The sequence below is a fragment of the Arvicanthis niloticus genome, chromosome 6 (assembly GCF_011762505.2).
Source record: "Arvicanthis niloticus isolate mArvNil1 chromosome 6, mArvNil1.pat.X, whole genome shotgun sequence".
NCBI classification, from domain to species: domain Eukaryota; kingdom Metazoa; phylum Chordata; class Mammalia; order Rodentia; family Muridae; genus Arvicanthis; species Arvicanthis niloticus.
In genome coordinates this window covers 105,356,223-105,373,461 of record NC_047663.1, presented here as the reverse complement: position 1 = coordinate 105,373,461, position 17,239 = coordinate 105,356,223, and the positions used below count along the sequence as shown (strand labels likewise).

Sequence of the window (17,239 nt, the reverse complement as noted above, 5' to 3'; positions counted from 1 at the left end):
GGTTCCACTATGTCCTCTCCTGTGTGGGCGCACTCTTACATGGCTCTGTTCTCTCCTTCATGCAGGCTGTGTTTGACTGTGTGGTGAACTCCCTGAAGAACGTCCTGAACATCCTGATTGTCTACATGCTCTTCATGTTCATCTTTGCCGTCATTGCGGTCCAGCTCTTCAAAGGGAAGTTCTTTTATTGCACTGATGAATCCAAGGAGCTGGAGAGGGACTGCCGGTAAACTGAGGCTTAACCAGTGTGAAGCTTTTATGTGATGTGCATGCCTAATTCCTTCCGATGGCTTAACACCAGCTCTGTAATGTGCCACATTTTACCTGACAGCTGGTATTTGGCTTGTTTCTGCCTTTCGGTTATCGCAATTAGTGTGGCCATCAACACTTTTGCACAAGTTGTTGTTTTGGTAGGTGTGTGTTTCAATTTCTCTTGGATGTATACCTAAAGGCAGAACTCCTGAGTAATATGGTAACTGCTTTACTATTGGAGGAGATGCCAGATGGTAATCATAGTGCCTGAGCCAGCCCTTCTGCATTTCCAAGAGTGCTAATTTCTCTACATCCTTACCAATGCTTATTATTGTCATTGCTTTTATTTATTTATGTGTGCGTGCATGCGTACGTGTGTGTGTGTGTGTGTGTGTGTGTGTGCGTGCATGCGTACGTGTGTGTGTGTGTGTGTGTGTGTGTGTGTGTATGCATGTAAGGTGGTGGCAGTGCTCACGTGACACAGCCAGTGCAATCATAGGGCACGTCCCTTCTTCCACCATTTAGGTCCCAGGGATTGAACTGAGGTGGTCAGACTTTGCAACAAGCACCATGACCTGCTGAGCCATCTTGCCTGCCCTGATTGCTTTTATTTAGTTACATTTATCCTAGGAATGAAGTGATACTTCAATGTGCTTCTGATGTGGTTTTTTTTTTTTTTTCTTCTGATAACTGATGATTTTGAACATTTTTCATGGAATAGTTGGTCTTCAAAAGAAATGTCTGTTCAGATATTTGATCCATTTTAAAAATTAGCTTGTCTTTTGGTATTGATTTTACTTGCATTTACCTGTTTTAAATACAAAAGATTAACAATAGTTTCTCCGATTGTTTGGATTGTCTTTTCAGTTTCAGTTTCTTCCCCCTCTCTCCAGACAAGACCTGAGACAGTACTCATTACCCCATCTCAGCTTCCTGAGTGCTGGGTTGAAGGCGTGTACCGCTGTTACACCAAGAGCACTCTTATTTTAAAAATGACTTACTATATTTATTGGGGCTTGGTGGTACCTGCCGTCCTACGCCTGCACGGGTCAGAGGACAGCTTGTGGGAGTTGGTTCTCTCCTTCACTCACACATAACTTAGGGATTGAAGTCAGGTTACTGTCTTGACAGTGTCTACTTTTACCCAGTAAACCAGCTCACCAGCCCTCTCTTACCTTTTTTATGGTGTTTTCTGAGACGCAAAAGTTTTTAATTTTGCTGAAGTCCACTTCCCTTCCCCACTTTTGTTATTCATGATTTTGGTATCTAGCTAAGACTCCATTCCCAAGTAAAGATTAGCCATGTGTCTTCTTCAAAGACTTATATAGATTTGATACCAATGTTTATATTTTCGGTCCATTGTTTTTTTTTTTTACTCTTAATCAAAATTTATTATAAAAAAAGTCATTGCACAATGAAATCAGCTAGTTCTGAAGTTTATACATCTCAATGATAAAGATTTGGTGGTCAGAGCAGCTTGATTTTATGGACTGCGTGGTGAGTCGGTCGGTGAGTTACAGCTGTCTCACCACTACCACTAAGGAGACTTCTCTTTCTCCATGCAGTGGTCTTGGTGAATTTTCAGCAACCATTTGACTTAAATACATGGGCATTTGAACTGATTACCATCTTTGTCTGCTGTTTCCTGTCTCCAGGGGTCAGTATTTGGATTATGAGAAGGAAGAAGTAGAAGCCCAGCCAAGGCAGTGGAAGAAATATGACTTCCACTATGACAATGTGCTCTGGGCCTTGTTGACGCTGTTCACGGTGTCCACAGGAGAGGGGTGGCCCATGTGAGTGCCAAACTAATCATGGTAGCTAGTGGTACATAGACATGGGTACACCAAGGCAGTCTGCGGGCTTTCCCTACTTTTAACCCATGATGAGGTCAGATGTGGTATAGATAAAAGCCCAGTTCCCTCTCCTGGCAGGCAGAACTGAGTTTCATCCCTGAGATAGAAGAATGAACCACATTCCTGGAGTACGACTCAAGCCCTTTCTATGAGGGGCCCTGTCCCTAGGTACTCAGTCCCTGAGGTAGAGCACTAGTCTCAAGATGCAAACCTGCGTCTTATCTCTGAGGTCTGACACTGAAGTGCAGACCCTTCCCCTTGAGCTCCAGAGATGTATGGTGCTCCTGAAGTACAGCCCTGAGTTCCATTTCTTCCATGCAAATCTGAGTCCTGTCCCAGAGGTGCAGACCCAAGCTCCCTTGGAAGCTCTGCTGAAGTCCGCTCTCTCCTTACTTAGGGTGCTGAAACACTCTGTGGACGCCACCTATGAGGAGCAGGGGCCAAGCCCCGGGTTTCGGATGGAGCTTTCCATTTTCTATGTGGTCTACTTTGTGGTCTTCCCTTTTTTCTTTGTCAACATCTTTGTGGCCTTGATCATTATCACCTTCCAGGAACAGGGGGACAAGGTGATGTCTGAATGCAGCCTGGAAAAGAATGAGGTAGGCTGATGTTCTGTGGGATCCTGGGACGTGAGCACTCTGAGCAAGATATCAGTCTTCTGGACATGGCTTGTGGCTGGCATAGGCAGGACCTCTTTTTCTCTGCAAATAGAGACTGCAGATCAGCTGGGTCTATTTGGAGGGAGCTTAGCTGCCTCTACTGCCTTCTCTTCTCTGGGCTCCCTGAAGGGTGTGGTGAGGACGTTCCAGTTATAGTGGGCAACGTTTGAGTTTATGGCTCCCTTTTCTCCCTACAGAGGGCTTGCATCGACTTTGCCATCAGCGCCAAGCCCCTGACACGCTACATGCCTCAAAACAAGCAGTCGTTCCAGTATAAGACGTGGACATTTGTGGTCTCTCCACCCTTTGAGTACTTCATCATGGCCATGATAGCCCTCAACACAGTGGTGCTGATGATGAAGGTATGTGAGGCCCACCATGTACTTGCCAGGGGTTGTTGTGTGTGAGAGGTTTTCTGAGGAGCCAGGGTAGACATGCTGACACACACACACACACACACACACACACACACACACACACACACACAGATATACACGGACATACACACTGTCACACACAGATATATATACACACACATATGCAGATATACATGGACACATATACACACACAGACACGTGCAGATACACACACACATGCAGATAATACACGGACACATATACACACACAGATACATGCAGATATACACAGACACACACACTGTCACACACACAGATATACACACACACAGTCACACAGACACATGCAGATATACAGACACACACTGTCACACACACAGATATACACACACATTCACACACACAGACACAGACACATACAGATATACAGACACACACTGTCACACACACAGATATACACACACATTCACACAGACAGACACATGCAGATATACACAGACACACACACTGTCACACACAGATACACATTCAGATATTCTCTCTCTTCCTTCCTCTCTCTCTCTCTCTCTCTCTCTCTCCCTCTCCCTCTCCCTCTCCCTCTCCCTCTCCCTCTCTTCCTCTCTCTCTCCCTTCTCTCCTCTCCTCTCCTCCCCTCCCCATCCTCCTATTAACTCCAGATAGGGAACCCATAACAAACCAAGTAACATGTCTGCCAAAGTCCAACTAAGTGAACCAATAAACCAATACATTTTTATTGGGGTTACCTATAGGATTATGAGTGAGGGGTTCCTTGCAGGAACAGGGACAGAGCAAATGTGGCTGTATCACCAAAAACCTTACCTCAACATAGGTGATGACTCCCAAAGGCTGTAGCTGAAGAGCTCTGCACAGCTCGCAGGCAGCTCAGCACACCCGAGAATCTCCTCTCTAACCAAACTGTGGGCCTGCGTGGATATTACGTTGCTTCCGGTTGGGTCCTGGGGCTGGTGTGTCTGCAGCCCTCAGCCCTTCTCTCTCTGGCAGTTCTACGATGCGCCCTATGAGTACGAGCTGATGCTGAAGTGCCTGAACATCGTCTTCACGTCCATGTTCTCTATGGAATGCATATTGAAGATCATCGCCTTTGGGGTGCTGGTATGTGCCTCAGCTCGCTCTTTGGGGTGCTGGTATGTGCCTCAGCTCGCTCTTTGGGGTGTTGGTATGGGCCTCAGCTCGCTCTTTGGGGTATTGGTATGGGCCTCAGCTTGCTCTTTGGGGTGTTGGTATGGGCCTCAGCTTGCTCTTTGGGGTGTTGGTATGTGCCTCAGCTCGCTCTTTGGGGTGCTGGTATGTGCCTCAGCTTGCTCTTTGGGGTGCTGGTATGTGCCTCAGCTTGCTCTTTGGGGTGTTGGTATGGGCCTCAGCTCGCTCTTTGGGGTGCTGGTATGGGCCTCAGCTCGCTCTTTGATTTTTGATGGGCTGCATTCTAGCATCCTTCCCCATTTTCGATGGCCTCTGTAGCACTTGTGTAGTACTGTAGCACCTGTAGCTTCTTTGCACTCAATTGCTTTGAATCTTGCCCTGTCCTGAACTGGGAGGCTTGCAAGCCTGAGACTCTCCTTTCTGGACCTTTACCCTCAGTTATGCCTTTACCCAGTCTGGAAGAATTCGCATGCCTGTTGTGACATCTGCTTGTCATTGGCCTTATGTTAAGCATCTATCACCCTTGACCACGACCCTCAGCTCCTTGCCTGGGTAAGCCTTTGCCATCAGCACTGACCGCCCTCTTTTTCTCTAGAACTACTTCAGAGATGCCTGGAATGTCTTTGACTTTGTCACCGTTTTGGGAAGTATTACTGATATTTTAGTAACAGAGATTGCGGTAAGTAGCATTTCCTGTCCCCTATGCAGGGTCCAAAGTGGCTTCCTTCTAGAGGGTTGTCCCCTGAGTGTTTCCCCAGGTCCCACTGTAACTGCCTTATCATGAGCCCCTTGAGTTGCTGTTACTGCTGGTCTCCAGAGATGGAGCTGGATGACTGGGTGTTGGGTCAATAGTTGCTCTTCTTGGATAAGAATATAGTTTTGGGGTTGGAGAGATGGTTCAGTAGTTAAGAGCACTGACTACTCTTGGTTAGAACCTGATTCAATTCCCAGTAGCCACTTGGAGGCTCACAACCATCTGTAACCCTAAATGCAGGGGATCTGACAACCTCTTCTTATTTCCTTGGATACAAGACATGCAAGTGGCACACAGCCATACATGCAGACAAAGCATTCATACGCATAAAATAAATCTTTTTTAAGGTGGTTCTTAGAGGTTTCAAGTTGGTAGCTTAAGAATCTTCTGGAGCTTCATGGTAACAGCTGACCAAGAACATAGGAATCTAAGATGTGTGTGTGCATGTGTGCGTGCATGTGTGCGTGCATGTGTGCGTGCATGTGTGCATGTGCACACGGGCGTGTGTGTTGGATGTATTTAACAACTTGGCATCAAGAGTATATAAGCCAAACCCAGGAAGAATTTGTAATCCAGCAAGAATGTATATTATTAAGTCTCTACTTTTCTATTTAGAGATCCTTCCATTAAACATATGATAACCCTGGGTGTGATGGTGCACGCCTTTAATCACAGCACTTGGGAGGCAGAGGCGGGCAGATCTCTGAGTTCAAGACCAGGCTGTTCCACAGAGTGAGTTTGAGGACAGAAAGAACTACACAGAAAAACCCTGTCTCAAAAAACACCCCTCAAAAACCCAACAACAACCAAACAAAACAAAAAACTAAAACCAAAAATACATGTGGATAATATTTAAAACTTGTCCTATATGGGGACATTAAACTCAGCAGATTTCAGAGTTGGAATCATAAAGCACCATTTTTCAGTATAGCATATTAACTTGTAAACATAAAAAAAATCTCATCTCTAGGAGCAGCTACTGAAATGGATATTCATATAAAAGTTTCTTCTTAATAAGAAAATGTAGGTAAAGACTAGGGAACAGTTATGGTAGGAGAAGGATAAGAAATGCTATTTTGAGCCAAGTAGGAAAGGAGGATTTGAGTTATCCTCAGGCACCTTTGAGATGGGCCAGGCTTCCCATCAGAGGGGTCTCTGCAGTGAATGGAAATGGTGGGATCTCACCCCTGCACTCTGTGAGGCAAAGGCCTGTACCAGGGGCCAGTCTGCAGCCCCGGCTGTCCCGAGTGCATGTGTGGAGGTGAAGTGGCCTCTGGTTGCATTTGTTGTTGTTGAGCTAGGGATACCACTGGTGCTAGTGTCACAGGAGCACAGTGGAGTGCAGGCTCTTACCTGGCCCTACTCTACTCAGAGCTCACATTGGCTGTGTGGCGCATCTTCAGAGATTACCTTCTGGGTCTTTGAGAGACAGACTGGAGCTCTGGTGTGTTAGTTCAAGCTGACCTTATGTCATAATTGTGTCTCTTCACTCATTTCTAGAGTCCCAGACAAATGGCTAAGCCTCTACTGCTCTACTTTCCGGCCTGATGAGGCCGTCCACATTCTTACCCTGGACTTCTCCTGTTTGCTGTTCCCTTGTCTACCTCTTGTTAGGCTGGTAATCCAGTCACAGTTTAAGACTGGCCGCGGCATCGGGAACAGCCTTGGGAGCTCCAAGTCCCAGGCAGACTTCTCTCTTGTCCATCGTAGCTGCAGCTCTGCCTTTCACAATAGTTAGGGTCAGGCACACTGGCCAATATGGGAAATTTGTGCATGGCAATACTGGTCTTTTGGCATGAGAAAGCCCCCATTTCAATCATGTGACTGCCATAGCCTTGGGTGTTCCCTGTGTAATTTCCCCAGCTTTGGAACGGGGCCTATGATGACCCCAAAGTTTAGAGAAGATGAACACAGAGTCGGCTCTGCATTCCTGAAGAGCTGCCGAGAGCGCCAGGCCCCTCCGTGGGGCGCTGGTGAACTTGGTGTTGAGCACCCATTTCCATAAAGTACATGTCCAGCGCTGCGGCTACATCTCGCTGGTTCGTTCTTTCTTTCCTTCTTCCTTCCTTCCTTTTTCTCTCTCTCTCTCTCTCTCTCTCTCCCTCTCCCTCTCCCTCTCCCTCTCCCTCTCCCTCTCCCTCTCCCTCTCCCTCTCCCTCTCCCTCTCCCTCTCCCTCTCCCTCTCCCTCTCCCTCTCCCTCTCCCTCTCCCTCTCCCTCTCCCTCTCCCTCTCCCTCTCCCTCTCCCTCTCCCTCTCCCTCTCCCTCTCCCTCTCCCTCTCCTTCTCTTTCTTTCTTTCTTTCTTTCTTTCTTTCTTTCTTTCTTTCTTTCTTTCTTTCTTTCTTTCTTCTGGGTGATGTATTTGGTCCCCCAGTAGGTCATCTTTGGGCCACTGTCTTCTGTGTATTTCCTTTGCTTGCTTTGGGATGATGTTCTACAGATTCTGGTCAGTGTGATGTTGACACTATCTGAGAAAAAAAAAACCCAACCCAACAAAGTAATGAGACTGAGATCTGAAGGTTAACCTTTGGCCTTCACATGAATATGCAAATATACACTTGCAAACCCATACACACATGAACACTCAGACACACGAAACCCTGTGTGATGTGGTTACCCCTGGGCACAACACTGAACTGTTAAACATTTCATCAGAGATTGGAGAGAAACTCATGAGGCCCTACCCATCCCTGAGGGACTATTGGTCAGTAACTGTTGCTGGGAAAGGTGCCATTTTCTTTAGTGATGTAGCCATTGCAAAGTACCCCATGTCCTACTAAATAACCTTTTATCTATGCTTATCCAAGCACCCCTAATCAAATTTAGCAGGTCATATGCACAAAAAAGACCTGGAAGTAGGAGAGACACTAAGGAGAGGGGAGGAGAGAAAGAGGGTAAAATGACTGAAATTCTTTATACATCTATATTAAACTATCAAAGAATAAATAATAAAAAAGAAGGGAAAACTCTCTTTTAGAGAAATTATCTATTCATACCTCAAGATATTTTCATTCGGGAGCCCCATGCTAAGAGAAATGCACTTGAACACATTGCAGGGCCATGGATGTTCTGAGACACTTTCAAAAACCCGTTGCCAGCCTCTGTACCTTTAGAGCTACACTGAGTCACAGATCATTTGATGGCTTCTTACATGCACATCTAACCTGGGGCTGTAGGGAGAAAAGCAAACAATTGAAAGGCCTGTTCTGACCCAGAAGGGGCTCCCATGCAAACCTAATGCAATAGTGAAGTCTGGGAAGAAGACCCTTCAGGGTCAGAGAGAGACAATGCTAAGGTATTTCTCTCCAGCACCCAGCTTCAGTGGTGAATGTCAGCTCAGGAACATGGAACCCGCAGTGTTCCTAGTATCTAGAATAGTGCTTAACACTTGCTAGACATTCAGTATTTACTGAAAGAGTAAGACAAGAAAAATAATAAAATACGTAAGGATTAGACAATAAACAAGCAAAACTGTGATTATGCACAGATGATATTATTATGGACAGATCCTAGAATAATCTAAGTAGTTGTTAGTTACTCCATAATAACGTTTGTCAGTTACATTTCATTGCAAGGACAATCATTTTGGCCATGACCTTTATAAAACATAATCTTTATATTTAAAAATCACTAAGCTATAGTGAAAGGTAATGTAGACCACTTACATAAATGGAGCTATATATAATGCTAACTGGTATCATAGTTATTGATTTCCCCCAAACTAAGAGCAAGTTTAGTCAAAACAATAAAAATATCAGTGTTTTTTTATTTGTTTAAAAAAATGTCACACTGCTCTAGAATGTACAATGAAGTGCAGAAGCCCTTAGGAAGATGAACAGGCATGGCTGTGTAACCTGGCATGATCTGTCCCTATCAGTATTGAGGACTGATGTTAAACAGATAATTAAGAGCATGCAGATTAGTTAGATCAAAATTAGTGTGGTAATCAGTGGAAAGAATTAGGAACCTAGACTCAGTACTGTCTTCTGTATAGAAGCAGTGATGTGGCTCACTGTGATCCATGGAGCAGCCGCGATACTCAGATACCGGTGTGTTAGATGGCCAGAGTCAGTGTCCCTCACACACCCCTCTTCCCTCCCTCCCCTCCTTCTCTCCTCTCCTTTTCCTTCTCCCCTCCCTCTCCTCCTTCCTTCCTTCCTCCATTCTCTTTCTCCTCCTTCCCCTCCCTCTTCTCCTTCTTCCCTCCCTCTCCTCTTCCTCCTCTCTCCCTCCTCCACTCTCTCCATCTCCCCCTCTCTCCCTCCCTCCTTCTTTAAATATAGCACTAAACTTTACTGTTTATAAAATAAACTGCATGGGAGCCAGCCTACAAGGCTACAGAAGTGGGTCATAGAAGGGTCTAAGAAACAAGGATGTTCTGTGAGGAAGAAAAGCACAACAAAATGGGCAGTTTACAAATTAAAAACTATTTATGGCCAATTAGCATAGGAGAAGGTAGTCAACCTGATTTGTAATCAGAGAAGTACAAACTGAAGACATTGAGCTGCCATGTCATCCCAGCTGGCCTGTCAACCACTAGACATTCTAATGCTCAGGGTTGACGGACACAGACCATCCAAAACTCACACAGTTGTCAACTGTATAACCTATTTGGAAAACTTTATAGAAGCCAAAAAGTTGTCAATATGCACATCTTCAGCTTAACTCTTCATACAGATGCTATAGTAACACAGATATATGCCGTCACCCGTGGAATGTGTAAGCTGTTGGGGTGTATTAATAACCCTGAGAAGACAGTGGTGCAGGTGCATACGCTATACCCACATCAGTGTGGATGCTACTCATTATTAGAGACATGTTTGAACAAGTTGAACTGTTTGCACAAGCTACCATTGCAAAGGCCAAGAGTAGGCAAGCACAAAATGAGTGCATCGTAAGAGTGTATGGTAAACCTGTAAGGACAAGCAGTTATCGTAAGAATTAAAGATTGCTACCACATCTAGATATTGGCAAGAGAAGCAGGAAGAATTCAAAAGTGATGGCGATAGTTTTTAGGCTGAACTACAAACACATGGGCATTTATTTTTTTCTTCGGATTAATACACTTGTTTGTATATACGTTATGTTTCATGGTTTCACAGTGCTAATGATGTAATTATTGCAAGAAGAAAAACTGAACCTGGCATTTAAATAGAAAAGCAAAATCTGTCTTTTTAGTTCCTGGTCTTAGAGAATCTGAAAGGCAGGGCATCTCACGCTGAAGTATTAGTCCCAGTGTGGTTTCTGAGGAGGCAACTTGCTGCTTTTCTGTTATCTGTGTACTGCCTCCCTGAAAACAGGATTCTTTATTTACTAGATAAAGTGATCCAAGCATCAGAATCCTAATTGTAAGGACAGTGTTGGGGGCTTTCCACATGGGGTCACCTCCTTTCCTAGAGAGACCTGGACTGCTGATTACTGAAAATACCTAAAAAGAGGGGTGCAGGCAAGGCCCAGAAACTGGCTGACAACACGCCATAGAGCTTTGTTCCAGGGAGAGGCCTGTGGTGCAGAAGCAAAAATAGCCCTCTGTTCTGTGCCTGTGCTGCTGTTTGGCTAACTGTGGCAGCCTCTGATCTGTATGGTCTGAAGCATCATAAGACTTAGTGCAGGGCTGCTGGGAGGCTGGGAGCATTGTGGTTGGGGGCCAAGTGTTAGGAAACTTAGCTGCGTTTCCTAACACTGCGTTTCCTAAAACTTGCTCTTGGAGTTCAGGCTGTGCCTGGAGGAGATGGGAAGAAAAGAAAGCTGTCGTGTTGTTGACCAGCATTCTGTGGTGTGTGTGTGTGCGTGTACGTGTGAGTGTGTGTGTGTCTGTGTATATGTGCGTGTGTTTCATTTTATGCATTTTCTTTGCAAGTGTCCCTTTTTTCCTTAGGCAAAAATTTGAGTGTCAGTTTCCTTCTCCAACTTAAAAACCAGCAGATATTGCAGGGGTGTCTAGAAGAGGGCTCTGAGCATTCATAAAACTGACATTGATTTCTTTGCCTGGAAATAAAAATAATAACAGTAATTTCTGTGACTCATCTTTGGATTTGCATTACAAACAAAATGCAAATGGATCTCACTGTCTGCATAACCTATAGATTTCAAAAACATGCTTTGAATGGATACACTTTCAGAAAATTCTGTGGTTTAACAAAAGCCTGCATTTTCTAGTTACATATTCAGAGCTCGAGTTTCTGCTTCTGTTGGTGACTCATCTTCTCTTTTGTTTCTTGTTTTTTTGTTCTTGATTTACCTTAACCTACCTGCTGACTCACGCCATCCAACCAACATACAATGCGAAAACCCATGTCTCCGTCTGTATGTTGTGCGCCTGCTGCTCAAACCACCCCAATTTGTACATAATATGCAAATACCCATCCATGAAAACATCACTTATAGGAAACGGTTGGTTTCACAACTTTAAAGTTCTTACGTGTGTCTTTTCTCTGCTTGTCCGGCTCCTCCTCTCCTGTTTCGGGGTTTCTGCCTACTGCCTTCGGAGGCATGAGCAAGATTTCGCTGTGCTTACTCACCTCTGGCCTTGTGTACTTTCTAAAGCAGCAAGAGTTTCCTCAAGACCTCTGCTATGCTCTTTTGATCTGTCTGAGGAGAGAAAGTGGGGTTTTGGGAGGTGGGGGTACTTGGCAGTACCTAGAGCAGATCTTTCTGCTGAAACTCAGTCAAATTTGAGTTTTTGTAGAATATGTTTGATCCTCAACCCTGTGGATCTATGGTTTCTGTTACACACTTACCTCTCTTGTGCTGTGCCCCCATCTCGCTAACACAAAGAGAACACTGAGCCTTGCCAAGGTGAGCTCTGGTGGAGACCCCATGCATTAATCTTGGTTTCTATTGCTATGATAAAACAAAATGATCAAGGCAACTTACAGAAGGAAAAATGTATTTGGGACTTACCATTGCAAAGAGGTAGGAGCTTCTCACCATAATAGCAGGGAATATGATGGCAGGCAGGTGGGCGGGCAGGCAGGGATGGGCTGGAGCAGCTGCTGAGAGCTCACATTTCAAACCATAGGATGAAGGCAAAGAGATGCAATCCCTTTGAAACCTCACAGCCCACCCCTAGTGACATACTTCCTCCAGCAAGGCCACACCTCCGCATCCTCCCCAAACAGCCCTAACTGCTGGCTGTTCAAATATCCTGCTGCTGTTTAGGTTTTCCAATGTCCAAAACCTACAGGGGACATCTTCAAACCACCACACCCCAGTAGCAGCCGTCCTTTGTAGACAGGACCTCCTAAGAGTGTCAGAGCTGAGGCAATAAGGTTTAGGGAGGGTTTGGAGACTAGGATTCCATGATTCAGCACAGTTTGTGTAGGGCCTGAACAGGAGGAGGCTCTGCCCTAGTGTATTAGAACACATGGGTCCCATCCGTGTCTATTTGCATAGCATAGACCTGCAAGCATGCCTTACTTAGGCTCCTGTGGACCTCAAGGGCCTCTTCCAGAGTTTGGTAGCAGCTTACTTCTCTTGAGACTATGGAAGTCCATCCACATAGGCAGATATTAATTCTGTTGCAGAGGCTGAATGCTTCATGTAGGTAGGGTCTTATAACTGGAATTACAAACTGGAAGCTTGAGTTTTGAGGAGTCACCATGATCCTGCAGAAACATCCACGGCATGTTTTCTTTATGGCCTCCAACCAGGCCATACGGTTTCACCTTCTGTCCCTTATCTTCCTCTTCATAGCATACATGACCACCTAATGTCTGTCTCTTTCCCTCTCCTCCTCCTCTCAAAATATGTCCCCTTTAGAATGGAGGAAAAAGAGTGGCTGGTTTGGAGCTGCAAGATTTTATCCTCTGGTGTTTGACCAGCAGGTCTCCATAGGTCTGGGCTTTATGCTCAGGTGACATTGAGGAACAAGTTCTCTCTGTCTTGTGACTAACTAGAGGCCATAGTAGGGCTGGATTCCAGGCCTTAGTCAGTCCAGCCATCCTTGTTGGGAGTGTCTTACAATGCTTAGTGTACTTTTATCCCCTCCCCACCCCCAATTATCCCTATGTATCCCTCTGGTGTCTCTAGGTTGTGAACAAGGAAGCTGAGGAAAAGTGTTAGGGACTAGTGTCCCCCAGGGTCAGTGATCCTTACAGTGAGACTACCCATGGCTTAGTGAAGTGGAAACAAGGACAATCCTGCTAGTGGAGTCACTTCCTGTGCAGCAGAAACCGTGGGTCTTGGGAGAACAGGACATGTGTGCTCACTACCAGTGAGATGACCAAGCCAGAGGTGAAAGCACAGTGTGCACAGCTGTTCCCTTGTTGCCATGCTGCATGCGCTTGGCATGGCGGTGCCTAACCCATTGCTCTGTGCTAGGCTCACAGCACTCTAGGGTTGCCTATCCATTGCTGCCTTGTCCGGTCCTGAGCACTACGGAGCTCCTGAGAGAAAAGCCTGGGAGAGAGGTGTGAAACTGTGTTAACAACGTAGAGATGACTGTGGTTCAGTCTTGGGTTCACACTCCCCAGCTCACCTAGACATCTCCTCACCATCCCTGTTGTCTTTTGTCCTCCCTTGACCACAGGCAAGCCTTTGTTTCCCTCCAAATCTTCAGGAAGTCTTCTCTGTGACAGGTACCTTAGTACAGACTTCTTTGAGGCGGGCAAGCATTATATTATTATAATTTCGTGTCCCTCAGAAAAAGCTGAACAGATAGTTTCAAAGTAGAAGCTCAGAGAGGGGCAGGTACTTGTCTCCCTGTCTACTCATCTTGTCCAAAGGGCTCTTGGTGTTAGTGGACAGTAGTTTTTGGCCACCATGTCTATTAATGAGACTCTGTCCTCATTTCAATTTAGGATCTGACAGGCTGGGCCATCTTTCAGTGTGGTGATATTTGCCCCCCTTGCTGATTTGGACATAGTTTGGGCTCTTTTGTGTCTGTAGACCCTTCTATGTATTGTTTCGAGGGCTACAACATCCTGCCCAGAGTCACCTGATTCAAGGTGTCTACACCTACTACTTGCATAGAAAGTGCAAAAATGCTGTTATTCTGGTTGAGAACCACAAATAGCTGTCCCCAAGAGTGGGAGCAACAGACAAGGCAGACATATCCATTGGAAGTAAGCATGAAACCCAGCCTTGCTGAATGTGTGCTCTGCTAAGATGGGCAGCCCTGGAGTGTCTTCTCAGACTCATCCTACCTCTGTCTGCATGCACTGACCAGCTCTGCGGTTTCATTCAGCACATCTGTTCTCTTTCCTTTTTATTTGTCACTGAATCTTGACAACACAATTGTATATAAGCCTGAGCTGCTTGCATATTGACAAATGCCAGTTGGCAAGGAGTTGCTTTCAGGTGATAGTGTAGGTACCTGGGGTCTAAACAGGCAGAAAACACCTGACTCCACAGGTACCCATTGCAATGCATGGATACCTCCCCAGATCCAGAACCCTGAAAAGGCCTGCCAATAATTCAAGGTGCCCAGGGTCAGGTAATTGTTGGAGTCTTGGATTTAATGTTAATTTTTTTTTGTTTGCTTGGTTTTGAACCCCTCACTGAGGGAGCAATGCCAAATGTCCTGGGTTCTCTAGAACATGTCCCTTTATAAGAATGCTTGCTGATAACTGGTCAAGTCCGAGAGAAGCCAGCCAGTGTCTCAGACAGGCAAGGCCTTTGCTGATTGAGCCCAGCAAGGAAGATTGGCTGGTAAGCTTAGGAAGGGGCCACTTCAGGAATGCCCTCTGGGGAGTATCTGGTCAGTTGGGTAATGTTCTAGGAGAGACTACCAGTATTGGAGACTCATAGGTGATCTTCCAGCACTACCTGACAGAAGGGATGAGTTTCTTTATGTCCCTTACTGTTGGGGAATGGCCCTAGTATGAAGGGACTTTTCTCCGACTTGCTTCATGAGAAGTGACTTATAGTGATACACTTTTCTTTGGGAAGGTTTTCTGGCGGCCAGCTGCTGCTTAGACTAAAGCAATGGCTTTATTTTTATTCTCTTAATACATTTCTTAGGGGTCACAGGGACTTGAGGAGGGGTTGTAGGATGGAAGCAGCCTGCCTGCACTTTTTGAGAGAGATACAAAAGATGTGAAAACAGTGCTTCTTCTTTGCAGAACAACTTCATCAATCTGAGCTTCCTCCGTCTCTTCCGGGCAGCACGGCTGATCAAGCTGCTTCGCCAGGGCTACACCATTCGCATCCTGCTCTGGACGTTTGTCCAGTCCTTTAAGGTAAAGCAGGGTTTCTATGGGGCCTGGATAACTCCCTTTGAGGAGGCTTTCTTATCCTTTACCATGCTTCCTCTCTTCCACCCAGAGTGGACCTTCCTCTGGAAGGCTGAGTCAGGGCAGTTCATGTGTGCCTCTATGGCATCTGTTTATCCTGGTGCAGTTTTCTAAGACATTGTGTGTTAGTAGCAGGTTGTTTTGCTAATGCCCATACAGCTCTGAGCTAGGCTTATGCTCTTGAGTCACAGATTAAACAGACAAGGCCATTCGATGCTGGCAGGACTCAGTGGTCAGTGGGTGGAGTTGGACCAGGCTGAGGTGTGTGCTGCCTCAGGGATGCCCTGGAACTGATGTGCTCATGTGTCTGCAGGCGCTGCCCTACGTGTGCCTCCTCATCGCCATGCTGTTCTTTATCTACGCCATCATCGGCATGCAGGTGGGTGCCACCTGCCCAGACTGGATTGGACACAGGTCTCCTGTCGCTGGGTGAAGGGTATGGGTCACTGTCATTAAGTGATTGTGATACGATAAAGTTATCATTAACTGTGAAGCAGACATGGTATAAACGCCAAGTGAACTAACCCTCGGAAGCACTGCTTGAGGGCAGAGAAGACCAAGGCAGCACAGTGGGGGCTCAGCATCTCCTTCTGCCCAGTCCCATTTCTCTGGGAAGCTGCGTTTTGGTGTTTTTGAAAGTGAGGTCCAGCAGGGCTTAGGGTGCTGAGGCGCACACTTATTTTAGATTGACATCTGACTGATGGCCCTTGTGTTGTCTGCAGCCAACATCCTTTTCAGGCCAGACGTTTCTGACAAAATTCTTCACAGTGTGTAAGCAGAATCCCACAGATCATTGAACTTGACAATAACTTACATTTTTTTTTTAAAATTTTTCCAGAGAACATTGTACTAATTCTTTTGGGGGAAAGAACATTCAAAAGATGTAAATCAGCAGCTTAGCTGCAAATCTTGGCCACTTCCTCACAGTGTAGATGGGAGAGGGTTGGGTATTGATTTGTGATGGGAGGTGCCGAAGTCTTGAGCTGAGTTCTAAAACTCATTTTGGATTGGAGTTTTCTGAGATCTGGGGCTACTTAAAATGAAGATGCATGTTTTATGTTGCTTTTGTCAATGGATATTCAGTGGTCTGTGTTTTCCTGTTCTTTGTGGAAATATGATAGTTTATAGACTTTCAGTTACAGTTTGGGTATTAAACTCAGCATGGCTCTTGACTCATCTGCATTTCTCACCCTGAAAACAACCTATCAGATTGCCCAGAAGACTATTGTGCCGTTTGTCCCAGAGATTCCAAAGAACACTTCCTGAGCCATTACCAACCTACTTACAGTTTTGCGTTAGCAAGTGACCTGAACGGCACTTTCTCATTCAAAGCAGAACCCAAGCCCCATTTGTCCTGGTTGCTCGGACTTGCTTCCGTGGGCAGCCTCAGAATCCCAAATGGACACACTGAAGCCTGATACTCGTGTGTGTTCCACGGAAGGGTTGTCTGTGCTGCGAACCACATTGTCCCTTGTGCCGTCTACAGTATCGCATGCACGCTTTCTCTCGCCTCGTCTACTGGTCACGGCCCCCAACATCCAGCATGTAGACTATTATCTTCTCCATTTCAGGTTTTTGGAAACATTGCCCTTGATGATGACACCAGTATCAACCGACACAACAACTTCCGGACATTTCTGCAAGCCTTAATGCTGTTGTTCAGGTGTGCTGGTTTGTAGCCTAAAGAACGCGTGCACTCTTCACTGTGACAGAGGACTGGTTCCATGCATAGAGCACTTTCCTTCCAACACCAAAACTATGCTGTCTCTATCAAGTAGGCCTTTACAGTTACTTGCTTTCTATTTATTCTTCCCAAAGGGCTCCTGTCTACTGTCTTAGTCAGGGTTCCTATTCCTGCACAAACATCATGACCAAGAAGCAAGTTAGGGAGGGAGTAAAGGCTTTATCCAGCTTACACTTTCACATTGCTGTTCATCACCAAAGGAA

At 45.8% G+C, this 17,239-nt stretch overlaps 1 protein-coding gene across 9 annotated transcripts in view; it reads left to right on the top strand.

The window, feature by feature from the left end:
• Cacna1b (calcium voltage-gated channel subunit alpha1 B) overlaps nucleotides 1–17,239 on the top strand; it is a 175,966-nt gene that overhangs the window by 125,560 nt on the left and 33,167 nt on the right. For all 9 annotated transcript variants that reach the window (XM_076937505.1, XM_076937503.1, XM_076937500.1 and 6 more), the window contains 9 exons: nucleotides 66–226; nucleotides 1,908–2,045; nucleotides 2,503–2,704; nucleotides 2,962–3,126; nucleotides 4,145–4,255; nucleotides 4,899–4,982; nucleotides 15,122–15,238; nucleotides 15,606–15,671; nucleotides 16,864–16,955. In XM_076937505.1, coding sequence (XP_076793620.1) covers nucleotides 66–226; nucleotides 1,908–2,045; nucleotides 2,503–2,704; nucleotides 2,962–3,126; nucleotides 4,145–4,255; nucleotides 4,899–4,982; nucleotides 15,122–15,238; nucleotides 15,606–15,671; nucleotides 16,864–16,955 — 1,136 coding nt within the window. The remainder of the gene's footprint in view (nucleotides 1–65; nucleotides 227–1,907; nucleotides 2,046–2,502; nucleotides 2,705–2,961; nucleotides 3,127–4,144; nucleotides 4,256–4,898; nucleotides 4,983–15,121; nucleotides 15,239–15,605; nucleotides 15,672–16,863; nucleotides 16,956–17,239) is intronic.